At 34.8% G+C, this 14,359-nt stretch overlaps 1 protein-coding gene across 3 annotated transcripts in view; it reads left to right on the forward strand.

Annotated features, from left to right (window-relative positions):
* Positions 1–14,359, forward strand: part of KCNQ3 (potassium voltage-gated channel subfamily Q member 3) — a 431,416-nt gene that overhangs the window by 378,275 nt on the left and 38,782 nt on the right. For all 3 annotated transcript variants that reach the window (XM_074265426.1, XM_074265420.1, XM_074265422.1), the window contains one exon: positions 4,120–4,214. In XM_074265426.1, coding sequence (XP_074121527.1) covers positions 4,120–4,214 — 95 coding nt within the window. The remainder of the gene's footprint in view (positions 1–4,119; positions 4,215–14,359) is intronic.

Below are 14,359 nucleotides of genomic sequence, written 5' to 3' on the forward strand. Positions count from 1 at the left end.
TCTCTCTTCTCTCTCTCTCTCTCTTCTCTCTCTCCTCTCTCTCTCTCTCTCTCTCTTCCTCTCTCTCTCTCTCTCTGTCTCTCTCTCTCTCTCTCTCTCTCTCTCTCTCTCTCTCTCTCTCTCTCTCTCTCTCTCTCTTTCTCTGTCTCTCTGTCTCTCTCTCTCTCTCCCTCTCTCTCTCTCTCTCCCTCTGTGTGTGTGTGTGTGTTGTCTGCCTGTCTCTTTCTCTCTTTATTTCTCTCTCTCTCTCTCTCTCTTTCCTTTTCTCTCCTCCCTTTCTCTCTCTCTGTATGAATGTAATTACATGTGTCAGTGTTAGTGGCTGACTTCCATAACCTTTGTTACAAGCATATCCAAGAGAATAGATAACTTGGAATATATCATTAAAAATTCAGTTGTCCCTAATAATGTGTGTCAGAACTTTTTAAATTACCTTGTTGTTTGATAGTTACTGAACCTGCGACTTCAGAGAGCTGCTACTTAATCCAAAATACAAAGCTCTTTCCAGAATATTCAACATAAAAAACATAGCATGATTCTAAAGGGAAAAGCTACACAGGGAAGCAGATTCCCTAGAGCTTTACTGCTCTTGCACAAAGATTTTTCACAGGACTCTCTGGCTCTCCTTATTTTCAACTAATGCAGGCTTACAAACACAGTTTTAGTACCACTTTGGGGAACGTGACCCAAAGGTCTGGACTTTGCTTTTTTTCTAGTCCTTTGGCCAATAGAGTAGAAGAAAAGCTGATGGCTTCTTTAGAATTTTTGGCAACAGCTGCTCTTCCTACCCTTGAATTCATTACCTTCCCTAATTATAGCAAGTGACTCTTTGCATCCATGTGTATATGAAGTAGGTAGGTATGTAAGTAGCTAGCTAGATAGATAGACAGGTAGACGTCCAGATACATACATACATACATACATATATATATATATATATATATATACATGCATACATGGATGAACGAATGGATGGAGATTTACTAAGTACTTATGATGTACCAGGCCTTGTACCATGTGCTGAAAATACAAAACCAAGAAAACAAGACAATCCATATTTTCTAAGAGTTTACAGTTTAATTAAGAGAAGAGATCCAGGTAGTGGAGATTGGGGGAAAAAAGGGAGAAGAGGGAAGCTGGAAAGCAATAAGAATATAAACATGAGGACAAGACAGTCAGAGTGATATCTGAACAGATCAGAGAGTGACCTGTAAGTAAAATGAGTGGTTCCTGAAAACAGATGCTCCATATGGCAAACAGAATAGGCTTAAAGTTAGAAGACTCTGTCCATCACTGGCACTCTGATGCTTAGAAATGAAAAGAACAAATTAGGTCAGCTATAAAATTCATCTACCATAGAGCTCATTTCCCATTTAATTCCTTTGACCTGGGCTTAATTTCATTTTATGTGAGAAGTCTACTTTAGTATTAAAGAAGCATTTTAAAATATAATAAAAACCACTTCCTTATGATTGGAATTCTCACATTTCCCCCATATTTAATTCAGCTGAACCTGTGAGGTACTGGAAATGTTGCAGACATAGGAAATATTTAAATATCCCTTTTTGAACAAAGAATGTGGCTTTCCCACCACAATGTAGTATGGAAAGAATTTCTTACATTTCCACTAGAGGGTGCTCCTTCCTTTGAAAGTAATTATGGGGTGGAGAGGGTATAAAATCTTTGAAAAGCTTTTCTATCACAGTTTGGATCAGGAAAAAGCAGAGAGTAGAACTTTATTATATTCAGTCTTCTAATGACCAAGTTAAAGAATTACATCACTTCTCCCCCTGACTTTGAGTTTCTTTTAGAAGTCTAAGCATCACTATGCTGAGTTAAAATTTGTTTAAGAATCACAATCTTTTAAGTAATCAATTAAGAAGCATTTATAATTGAATTTTAAACAAGCACAGAGTGTTTAAACTAGATAGGTCATCTAGTATAACTCTGTGGTGTACAGATGGGGAAATTGAGGCCCTGAGGAGTGTAGCCTTTCCTGGGGCTACATGACTAGTTAAGTCATAAATGGGGAAACATTGTACATAGAAGATTACCAGCTGAAGTTAGGAACTCCTGGCTTTGCATCTTGTCTATGATGCTAGCTCTGGGACCAACATAGAAAAGTCATTTCACTGTATATTGCCCCCAAGGCAAAGATGTCAAACATTGCAGGTCACAAGTCTCCTCCCCCCATAATCAAGCCAAACTAAATTAAAATATAATTTGTAAATATTTTACAAAATACAGTTAAACATAGATAACATTAAAATGTGATTTTCTAACTCAATATTTGACCCATAGAGACCCTTTTGTATGATCTAATGGCACTTATTCCTATTTGAATTTGACCCCATGGCTTTCAGGGTATATATGATCTATATAAGTCATCATTCTGCATTGGTAAAATAAATTTCTATATTGATATTTTCCCACACTGATGAAAAAAATTATTGGATTTTAGTTTTAGAAATGGTATGGACTTTAGAGTTCCTTGTGTCCAAACCCATCAACTTACAAATAAGGAAACTGAGGCACAAAAAGTTGTGACTTTCATAATATTGTACAGGTTATCAGGTTCAAAACTGGGTTCTGTGATTTCACCTCTGGTATTCTTTCTGTTGCACTATGTTGAGAGGCCATGCCATATGAATATCAGATGTTTAACCTGGAGAAGAGAATAGAGGACACATGAGAACTGTCTTAAAATATTTAAACGGCAGCTAGATTGCTCAGCAGATAGATCTCTGAGCTTGGGATCAGGAAGACTCATCTTCCTGAGTTCAAATGTGACCCCAGACATTTACTTAATTATGTAATCTTGGGAAAGTCATGTCATACTGTCTGCCTGAGTTTTCTCATCTGCAAAATGAGTTGGAGAAAAACAAAATAGTAAACCTCTCCAATGAATATGGAGTCACAGAGATTCAGATACAATTAAACTGACCAAATAAATACAATAAAATAACACAGAGAAGAAGCATTAAGTTTGTTCTACTTTGTAGTAGAGAGCAGATTCAGGAACCACGGGTGGAAGTTTCAATTGCACATGTTTACATTTCAGCTTATTGTAAGAAGTCAAGTTAACAAACATTTAAAAAATATTTATAATATGGCAGACACTGTATCAAGTCTGGAGATAGAAAGAAAAGGCAAATAGCATACCCTTTCCCTCTTGAGGGCACCACATTCTAATGAGGGAGATAATATGCGAACAGCTATGTACATACAAGATATATACAGAGTAAATAGGAAACAACAAACTAGAAGTTCAAGCATCCAAAAGTGGAAAAGCCTGACTCTGAGGGGACTAGCTTCCTTCTCAGTGTATGTCTTTAAGTATGAGCTAGATGGTCGCTGTGGAAAGAGAGAAAAGAAGGGAATAAGTATTGAGGAGATAATTTTGGACCATTACTCTATTCCAATTAATATTAATCAATTTGACAGAATCATATGAAAGTCCTGTATATAAGTCCCCAGAGCTGTGAGCTACAGTTTCTAACTTCACTAGCTTAGCTACCAGAAATTAAAGAAAGGGCCTCTATCCTTGTTTTGTCTTGTGATGATGACCAAGCCCAACTTGACATGAAAAGTCCCACAAATATTTTTGTATCTCTGGACTAATCATTTGTCCAATAGTAACAGATTATCATCATATGACCACTTAGGTCATTGACTATGATAACTGGTGCCATTTCCTCCTGCCCAAAACAAGGAGAAACTTGTCTATCTTATGTGAAGATATTCCTTGCTTCACCCAACTTGTGAACCTGCTGATATATTATTTTGCTTATTCATTGGAATTATTCTGTATTTAGTATAGCTGTTCTGGAATGAGTGGTCATATAGCCCAATAAAAATAGGTTCCTGGAAGGAGAAGGCATCAATTATCATGAGGAAGATATGAGGTCCACTTCAGTAAAGGGAACTATGGATCCTTTAATTAAGTGTCATTGGCTCAGACTTCTATCTATGTCTTCTATTATTTTAAGTGGGATAATTTTAATCTCCACATTGCTATGTAGCAAACCCTGTGTTAAATTCTTCACAGATATTAACTCATTTAGTACTCACTTTAGAAATTTTGTTGTTCTCTCATCTTCTCCCTATTCCCTTTTTCAGGCTGCCTGGAGGTATTATGCAACTAATCCCAACAGGATTGATCTCGTAGCTACCTGGAGATTTTATGAATCCATCGTTTCTTTTCCATATTTCAGGCAAGTGGCATTTATTTCCCCCTTGAATTTACAGTGCATGACACATCTTTCTGATGCTTATAGACTTTGTTTTGATTCATGGCTTAACCAACTTCCTTTTGGCATTTCATTAAGTGTGTATTGATCTCTGAATGGTTGAGAAGATTAGAAAAAGGTTTAATATACTTGAGTGGCACCAGCATAAGATGGGAAAAAGTGGCAATTGCCATTCCATCACAACAACATTTATATAGTGCTCTAAGTTTTGCAAAGTGCTTTATAAATACTATCTTATTTTGTCATCAAAATAAGAGCATTGAGATAGGTATTATACTTTTTTTTTTTTACAGATGAGAAAACTAAGGCAAATAGAACTTGATTTGACTGTCCTGGATATTTATCTCCTGTTCTGACCCTATCTCATCCTTCCTGACTATCCTTAGTTAATCATAACTCTGTTCTTCCCATCTGACCTTATTCACTCATTCTGAACATACCTCCTTACTCTTGACCATGTTTCACTAGGTTTAATGACCTGCTCCTACTACATCTAATCCAACCTAAATATGACTTTTCCACCCTGACACTGACTCCATCAAACTCGACCCTGCTCTCTTTGCTCTACATCATTTTGGACTCTGGGACAATTTAGGAATAGAAAAAAAAAGGAGGAGAAAAGAAAGGGAAAGACGAGATAGATTATGAAACTAATTATTATTTGAGTTCTACAAAAGTGGAGGAGCTGAACTAAAGCTCAGATGTGTGTGTATTTACCCAAGTTTATATCTATATCTATCTATATTTATATAAAGCTATCATCTATTATCTATCTATCTATCTATCGATCAATGAAGGGAAATCCACTTCCTCACATTGGCCAGGAAGAATGAATGAATGAATGATGAATGGATGAAGGATCCATCCATTTTCTTTATCAGAAAGCGTTGTAATTTTTAATTAATCAGAGTCATAGATTTAGAAGAGACTTTAGAGGTCAGAAAGTTATAGTCATATCTGTTTTAAACCTAGCAAATGCAAAATGGAGTTAGACTAAAAGTCCAATTTCTGTCCTATATAAAGGAAGACACTGGGAAGAGTTTCATACTTCATCCTCGAGCCCCCAATCAAACAAATAAATCAAGCAAACCCTGATTTGTAATATTTGCCAATTTCCAAAGTGGAAATGCTCTCACTGAAAATTTAACAATTGTCTCTCCCACCAACTCCAGAATACCTCTGGCTCCATCATTGACTCATGTTATTTCCTGGTTGTGTATTTTTTTTGATGATTTTTAAACTACTTTTGGTGTGCAACTTTATGCCTAACATGCATGTGTCCATTGCTTACTGTATTATAAGTAACGAAATCTTTCTAGACTGTGGTGTTTTGCTTCACAGCCATATATTGTAGCATCTCTAGAAAATGTTAAAAAGTAGTAATGTACAAGATAAATGTGTTGATGAACCAGTCCCAGCGCAAGAAGGACTCTATGGTAGATGATGTGATTTTCCATAGGTTCCTGTTTGTGTGTAATATTGTCTTAATTGCATCAGTGCTGAAACTTTGCAGAATCTCCTAAATAAGATCCACAATCACTGTAAAGAATTATTGGCCTCACTGTCCACATAGAAAAAACAAGTGAATGAAGGAGGCCCATGGTCCAGACTATAACTTGCAATTAGATGGATAGCCCAAAGAACTGGCATATTGATCCTCACTGACATTAATTAAATAACAATTTTAACAGTGAAATTTGATCTTAGTCACTGTCATAAATGAGATGTCAATGATAGCTCTTCAAGGATAACTTGTTAAGTAGTGAGTTTCCTGCAGGGATGTGCTGGAACAAGTTCTAATGAACTCAGAAGAGTTGACTTTTAAATTTTCAAGGTGAGCGTTCACACTTCAAAATTAGCAAAAAATACAAATTAAGGTCTCCTTTATTATTTTATTGATTATCGAGGCTTAGGAAGTATAAATGATGCAAATTAAACTTTAAAATGTATTGCATACTACTCTCCCCATGCCCACCTCTGAGTGCCTGGCTAATGAAACATTTACTTGTACAGATCTGTATTCTATAATCATTACTTGAGCTCAGCAGGAATGCAGTAGAAGATTAGGGGAATTAAGCTATTACCAAAGTGGAGGCTTGGTGATATAGACAAACAATAACAATAATTGCAGTATTCATGTAGAATTTTAAGATTTGCAAAGAGTTTTATATCCCTTATCTCATTTGAGACTCACAACACTCCTGGTGTCTTTTCACAGATATTCAAATAGATTCTCAATGATTATTTCTTAGTTGTGATATACTTCAAGATGAGGTTTGAGTATATTACTTCTACAAACTCTTCAACCTTTTGGATTTTCTCATTTAGAATCTTAGTGTCTAGAATTCTCTAGTTTTCTTATAGGTTCCACTAAAACATTTCCAATTCATCTTACATTATTAGTTTTTGAAAGAATAGTATTTTTTCAAAGCCACTTTCATTGCAACAATTTCCAGCTAAAGAGACTGTAATGCTTTGAATGATTTTGAAATCATTCAAAAAATTATTTTTTGAAAAAAAAATCAAAAGTTTGTTTTTGTTTTTGTTTTTTTTTCTAACACACAATCAGGTGTTTGGAAACACCTGTATAATAATAAGAGGGTTATATTTATATGACCTTGCTTCCCTTTCATTAGGCTCAATACAATGAGGCAAGTGAATTAGCTTCAATTTTGCCTCAGAATGCATGTGCTTTTCTGCCTTCATGTCTTTTTATGTTATGTTCACAATCACAAAATCTCAGAGTTGGAAGAACCAATAGAATAACAATAAAATCAGATAATCATAACACCATCAATTCTACACCTTTGTAAGCCTTGAAAAAGGGCATGCTATATGTTTGTGACTACATGTTTAAGAATGGATCTATATATGTCTTTATGTGTATGCCTGTTTGAGAATGTGTATGTATATGTTCAATTAAAACTATCTTCCTAACAGAGGCTCAGTAATACATTGTGCTAGAGATAGCTGCTATGAAACTAGATACATCCTTGAAGTAAATGTAGAGTATACTTTTAGTAGATAAAAGAAAAAGGCACCTAGAGCTTTTTGCTTGGCAGTTATATTATGGCAAAAAAGTCCACTGGGGAAATGGGGTCACTGAATTCTGGGATACCTTTGTTTTTGTCAAGAAAGAGGCTGAAGATAACATCTATACTTCTGAAGAGCCTCTGAAGGGCACAGACTTGGACCTCTTCCCTGAAAGTGGTCCCTTTTCCCAGCCAATTGGGGGCAGTTGCCATTTTGAAAGTAGATGTATCTCTAAGGCTATGGGAATTACGTTGGCATTTTTCATTACTTTGGCTTTTAGAAGATTAGAAGTGAATAATATATACAGAACTAGAATAGACCTTAGAGCACAGAATATCAGAACATAGAATATAATATGAGAATACTATAGTTGGAAGGAATCTAACATATTCTATTAAGGCATGGAATATAGAATATTAGATTTGGAATAGATCTTAGAACATAGAATGTCAGAATATATAATATAAAGCAGTAGAGCTAGAAAAGGCTTACAAACACAGGTTAATGCTGGAAAGTGTCTTAGGGCACAGAATATAAAATGACAAAACTGGAAAAGAACTTAGTCCTGAGAATTTCAGAATATCAAATACAATGAGATTGGATCTCAGGACAGAATGATCAGTAAAATGTACAGCTAGGGAGTATTTTAGGACAGAATGATTGGATGGGACTGGAATTTTAGGATGCAAATGGGGAGAAGGAGAGCAGAAATGTGATTTGCTTCTTGATAGACTGAAAATGTTGCATGCACTTTGGCTAATCTAGTAACCCCAAAGAACACCTAGTACATGTTAGGTATTCAATAAATGTTTTTAACATATTTTAAAATTTATTTTGTTAAGTATTTCCCAAATGCATTTAAAAATTTATAGCATTTATTTTTATTATTAAAGCTTTTTATTTTTTAAAACATATGCATGGATAATTCTTCAATATTAATCCTTTCAAAACCTTGTGTTCCAATTCCCCCCTTCTCCAACTCCCTCCCCTAGATGGCAAGTAGTAGTCCAATATTTGTTAAGCATGGTAGAAATATATGTTAAATACAATATATGCATACATATTTACACAATTATCTTGCTGTACAAGAAAAATCAAGTCAAACCAGAAAAAAAAAATAACAAAGAAAATAAGATGCAAGCAAACAACAAAAAGAGTTAAAATGCCATGTTATGAACCATACTCACTTCCCACAGTTTTCTCTCTGGGTGTAGAAGGCTCTCTTCATCACAAGACCATTGGAACTAGTTTGAATCATCTCATTGTTGAAGAGTCCCATCCATCAGAATTGATGATCATATAGTACAGTTGTTGAAGTATATAATGATCTCCTGGTTCTGCTCATTTCACTTAGCATCAGCTCATGTAAGTCTATCCAGGCCTCTCTGAAATCATCTTCTATAGCATTTATTTTTTAAAAATTTGAGTTTCAATTTTCCCTCTCTCTCTCCCACAACTTGAAAAAGTAAGCAATGATATCCCTTGTACTTATGAAGTCATGCAAAATGTATTTCCCTATTAGCCATTTTATAAAATTAAAAGCATATACATACAAAAAGAAGAAAAATAAGAGAGTATCTTTTAGTCTGCCCTCAGAGTCCATCTGTTCTCTCTGAAGGAGATAACTCATGGTGAATTCTTTGGTATTGTTTAAGTAGCTAAACCTTCCACAGTTGGTCATCATTATAATATTGCTGTGCTATAGTTCTCCTGATTCTGTTACCCCAACTAAATATATATATAGAATAATATTTATTATTTATGAAAATAAAATACAATGATGCATGTAATATATTTAGTGATAAATATGTGCTCTCTGAGAGGAAGCATAGAGAAATAGAAGGCTCAGGTTCTAGACAAGCCTCTTAATTTATCAGTGCTCCTGGAAATTTTCTAAGAACATATACTTCCCAATAGTTGTCAATCTTCATTTGTAGTGGAGTTTTCCTCTCTGAGAATTATTAATTTCGATGAAATAAAATGCAAGGGCCTAGTCAAACAATGTGTTCCCTAAATGTTAGTTTGTTATTTCTGGAAACAGCACATTAGAAAAGAGTTAAGTTTGAAGTTAGAAAACATACTAGGGCTTTCTTTTTCTGCATAACCTTAAACAAGCCACTTAATCTGCATGGGCCTCGTTTCTGATCCATAAAAAGAAGGAGACTTAATGAGATGATTTCTATAACCCTATGAATCTTGGATCATAGTATATAGCATGTTAGAGCTTAAAAGAGGATTCATGGATCATCTGGTCAAGTTCTCATCTTACATCTGAGTAACCTGAAGCCCTGACAGCGAAAGTCACTTGCCCAAAATCTATTACCAGCTGGTTGTAGAGACTGAACTACAACCTGGCTTTGCACTCCAGTTTATGGGTTGATAACTGTTATTATGATAATAATACCTTTGTATTATTTTTAAAGTTTGTAAAATGCTTTTCAAATATCATCTCATTATCAGTTTGTGCTATGAATCTAGGAAATAGGAAACAGCATATAGAAATAGTTCTACTAACAAACAACTTATTCCTTCACAAAGAGCCCATTCTGTGTATCGATGTGAAAGCCCTTAAATTTTTTGAAAAGAGCTATCACCCACTCCCTTGCTGCCAAAGTGCTGTACCACCAACATAATTGTCTCTTCTCCAGGCTAAATGAGTGTAAAACCATAGGAATTAGAACTATAAGAGACTTTAGGGATCACCTAATTCAATCCTTTTTTTTTTTTTCAGATGAGGAAACTAAGGCACAAGGCAATTAAAACATCTAAGTGACAAAGCAAATTATACACCAGATTTAAAGTCAGGAGTATAAAATCTGGTCTTACTAGTGGAGTAATACTAGGCAAGCCACTTAAAAATTAAAAGTTACCAGAGGCTCAACTATCTGTCAGCTATGCTGTAGAAATGGCTCAGTTAGATGATCTTTCCCATAACCTCTCTACTCATGATAATATCTACTCCTTATCCATGATCTGTGTATGTGAATCTCAAAGAAACAGAGTGCTGTAACATACACACATAATATTAAAATTATCTCAAACAAAATTGAATCACTTTGATGTTTCAGAAGGTACTTTAAGTTCTATCAGAGTTTGTCATTATAAGTAGGAGGGATCGAGGGACAGAAATATTAGGAAAGAGAGGTTTCTGACTGACAGAGTGCTAAGAGAACTCAATTTTTCTGTATTTACCACTAGACAATTTGTAATCCAGTATTCCCCAAGGAGGAGACTTGATGGGGATAAAATACCTACTCTGCCAAATTCCCAGGAGATCTGTGAAACTCTAGTGAAATCATTTAATTCAAACACTTTGTAAACCACATGGCAGCTTAGATTGCTGTCATTCATCTATCCAATGACCTACACTTTAGAGAACTAAATGTCTCTACTTTTTAATCTTCCATTTGATCTAAAACAAATCTATTTAAAAGAAGAAAAACTGAGCATTCTTTAATATATCAGTCCTTCAGACCTCTAAGTGATTCATGCTCAACCTGTTTTATGAATAAAGAAGCCTTCATGTGGTCTATAAAGCTATATATTATATTAATAATTTTAGTATAACTCACTTTTGGCCCAACTTAATTTTTTTTTATTCTTCATATATTAATTCCTATCTCCCCCTTATTTCTTCTCTTCCTTTTGACCCTTTTTTCTTCTCCTTTTATTTCTTCTTAGTTCTTCCCTCCTATCTTTCCTTCCTTCCTTTCTTTCCCCTAAACCTTTCCTTTGTTATTTCATCCTTCCTTTTCTCTTTTCTTTCTTCCTTCCTGCCTTCCTTTGTTTTCATTTTCTCCCTTCCTATCTTTCTTCCTTCCCCCTCTCTTATTCTTTCCTTCTTTTCTTTCTAGTCCTTCCTTTTATCCAACCCTCCATCTCTTCCTTCCTTCTCCTTGTTTCTCTATTTCTTCCATTCCCACTTTCCTCCTCTCTTCCCTCATTTTCTTTTTCCCTTTTTTATCTTCTCTACTTTCTCTTTCCCTCCTTCCTTCCCTTTTTTGAATTATTTCTTCTTTCCCTTTCTCTTTTCCCACTGTTTCCCTACCTTCCTTTTTCTCCTACTTCCTTTTTTCCTCTCATTTCTCCCTTCCTTCCTATCTCCCTTCTTTTATTTTGTCCTTTCTCTTTTCATGCATCTTTAAAAATAACCCAGAAGATTATTTTTAATGACATCAGCATCCCCAGTTGCCAAGTATTCATGGCCTTCGTCAATAGAATATGCAATGACACTTTTGCTTTCTGCTTCTAACATCTTTGACATTATACAGTAATCATTACATCAAGCAATGAATGTTTGATGCTGAGAAGAATCACCGAATGACTCATATCTTGGGATTATATGCACATTGCTAGGCCAGTGTTCTTTTTTTTACTCCTGACTGACTCAGAAAGTTTTGGAGAATAAAAGATTACGAAAGCATTTCACATTTGTATTTATTTCATTCTCATGATCCACAAATATCAGAATCTAGATGTGAGAAAGTAGAGCTTATCATTCCCATCTGATCATTTTAAAATTGAAAAAACTGACAGTCAGACTAAAGCAAAACAATCTTCCCAAAGTCACAGATATACCTGTACTCCCTCAAATATTTTTCTTCTTCCATTTTGTCTGTTTGATGTGTGACCAAACAGAATATAGCATGTTGAAAATGCTCAAGTAGTTGCAGAGCCAACCTGTTGCAGTGGGGGAAAAACATTAACATGAGAATCAAAAAAGGTGAGCTCAAAGCTTAGCTCTTCTGTTAACCAGTTGATAACTTTGGGCAAATTACATTATTTCCATACATTTCAGCTTTCTGCTTTCTCTTTTGCATGATGAGACAAACCAGATTAATTTCAAATTCCTTATCTTTTCTAGCTCAAATATTTTATGACTAAATCAAATAATGCTATAAAATTCCATTTATTTCACCTGTACTTCAATCTTTCTCTTCTTTTCTAGTTGGTTTCAAGGAATTAGAAGTGGTTAGTCCAAAGACTCCATTCTTTTCACTTCTCTTTTTCTTTTTTTTTTTCTCTATTCTGATTCACTGTTCTTTTCTATGATTTTTTTCTCTATTCTGATTCACTGTTCTTTTCTATGATTGAAAAATAAACAAAACCATCTTTAAATGATGTGCAAGTAAACCACCTCTGTAAAAGGCCTCATTGACAATATGATCTCTGTATTCTCTGGGAAGAGGCACTTGCTGACTTGATCTTAGGTTCATTCAACCAAAAAAGCATTTAAGTGTTCAAAGACTTAATAAAGCAGATCCTAGCCTATTTGAGAGAATGACATTTTAGTGGTCTGTGGAAAGATAGAGGTAACTAATCGTGGGCTGAAACTATTGATGATTATTTGGGGAAGGTTGACCCTATAGTTGGTTCTTGGTGATCTAGAAGAAAGGATACAAATACTTGGCACTATGTGGCAGACACTTCTTGTGAAGGGAAAAAAAGTCTTTAGCCTCAAGGAGCTTATGTTCTGTTAGTTCGGTGACAAAGTTTTTAAGCTTTGTCTAGCTCCTGAGTTTCCAAAAAAAAAAATCAGGTGAAAACTACAGTATAAATAGGATAATGTTAACAAGCCTTTGCTAACAACTGAATGGTTCTGGGTAAATTTTAGCCCCTTATATAACCATCATCATCATTAATATTTATTTAGCATTTAAGGTTTTCAAAGTCTTTTATGTGTGATATCTCACTTGAGCCTCATAATTCTTTAAGAAAGGAATACTAACATTAGTATTCCTATTAGATAGATGAAAAAACTGATGCTGTTCAGTTATGCCCAATTTTTGTGACTTCTTTGAGGTTTTCATGGCAAAGATAATGGAGTGGTTTGCCATTTCATTCTCCAGTTCATCTATTAGATGAAAAATTGAAGCAAACAGAATTAAATAACTTGCCTAGTATCTGAAACCAGAAGTGAATTCACAAATATTTGTAATTCTAGCTCCATTGCTTTCCAAAATATCACATTTCAAGCTCTCCAGTCCTTTCATGCAGAAGCTGCTAGCTTTTTGTGTCCTACTGATTTGAGCTCCACTGTACTTGAATTGTTTCTTTCTGTATGCTTTCAATATTTTCTCAACTTGAAAATTCCTGAATTTGGCTATAATATTCCTGGGAGTTTTCATTTTTATATATCTTTCAGGAGGTGATCAGTTTGTATTCTTTTAATTTCTATTTTACTCTCTGGTTGTAGAATATCAGGACAGTTTTCCTTCATAATTTCTTGCAAGATAATGTCCTGGCTTTTTTTTTTTTTGATCATGACTTTCAGGTAGACTGATGATTTTAAATTTTCTCTCCAAGTTCTATTTTTAAGATTACTTGTTTTTTCCAATGAAATATTACACTTTTTTTCTTTTGTTTTTCTTTTTTTAGTTTTGTTTTATTATATCGTTTTCTTATAAAGTCATTAGTTTCTATTTGCTCAGTTTTATTCTTTAAAGAATTATTTTACTCAGTGAGCTTTTATACCTCCTCTCCCAATTGGTCAATTTTTCATTTCAAGGCATTCTTCTCCTCATTAGGTTTTTGCATTTCCTTTTGCAACACTCTCAATTCTTTTCATAATTTTTCCTCAATTTCTCTTACTTGGTTGTCAAAAGCCCTTTTGAGTTCTTCCATAGCCTGAGACGAATTCTTACTTTTCTTGGAGACTTTGGATGTAGGAGCTATGGTTTTGTTATCATCTTCTGAGTGTGTGTTTGATCTTCCTTATCACCATAACAACTTTCTTTGATCTGAAACTTTTTCTTTTGTCTGCTCACTTTCTTAACCTATTACTTGGTTTTTAACTGAGGATTTTAATTTAGAGTATTTCCAGAGTGGAAGATACACTGTCCTAAGCTTCAGACGTTTTGTGCACATGTTTTTAGCGATCCTTCTAGAAACCTGACCACAAACCCTCTTTTCTGCCCTGGATCTGTTAGGTGTGTCCCCACCCGTCTGCAGCAGTAAGAATTATTTGCTAAATAAGCATAGTTCTGCTTTGCTGATGCTTCATCTAGGGTTAGGACCAGGGCTGAGCTGGCACAGCATGCACTGTGACTGCACACCAAACTCTCACCATGTTGCCA

The sequence above is a fragment of the Sminthopsis crassicaudata genome, chromosome 1 (genome assembly GCF_048593235.1).
Source record: "Sminthopsis crassicaudata isolate SCR6 chromosome 1, ASM4859323v1, whole genome shotgun sequence".
Lineage (NCBI taxonomy): Eukaryota > Metazoa > Chordata > Mammalia > Dasyuromorphia > Dasyuridae > Sminthopsis > Sminthopsis crassicaudata.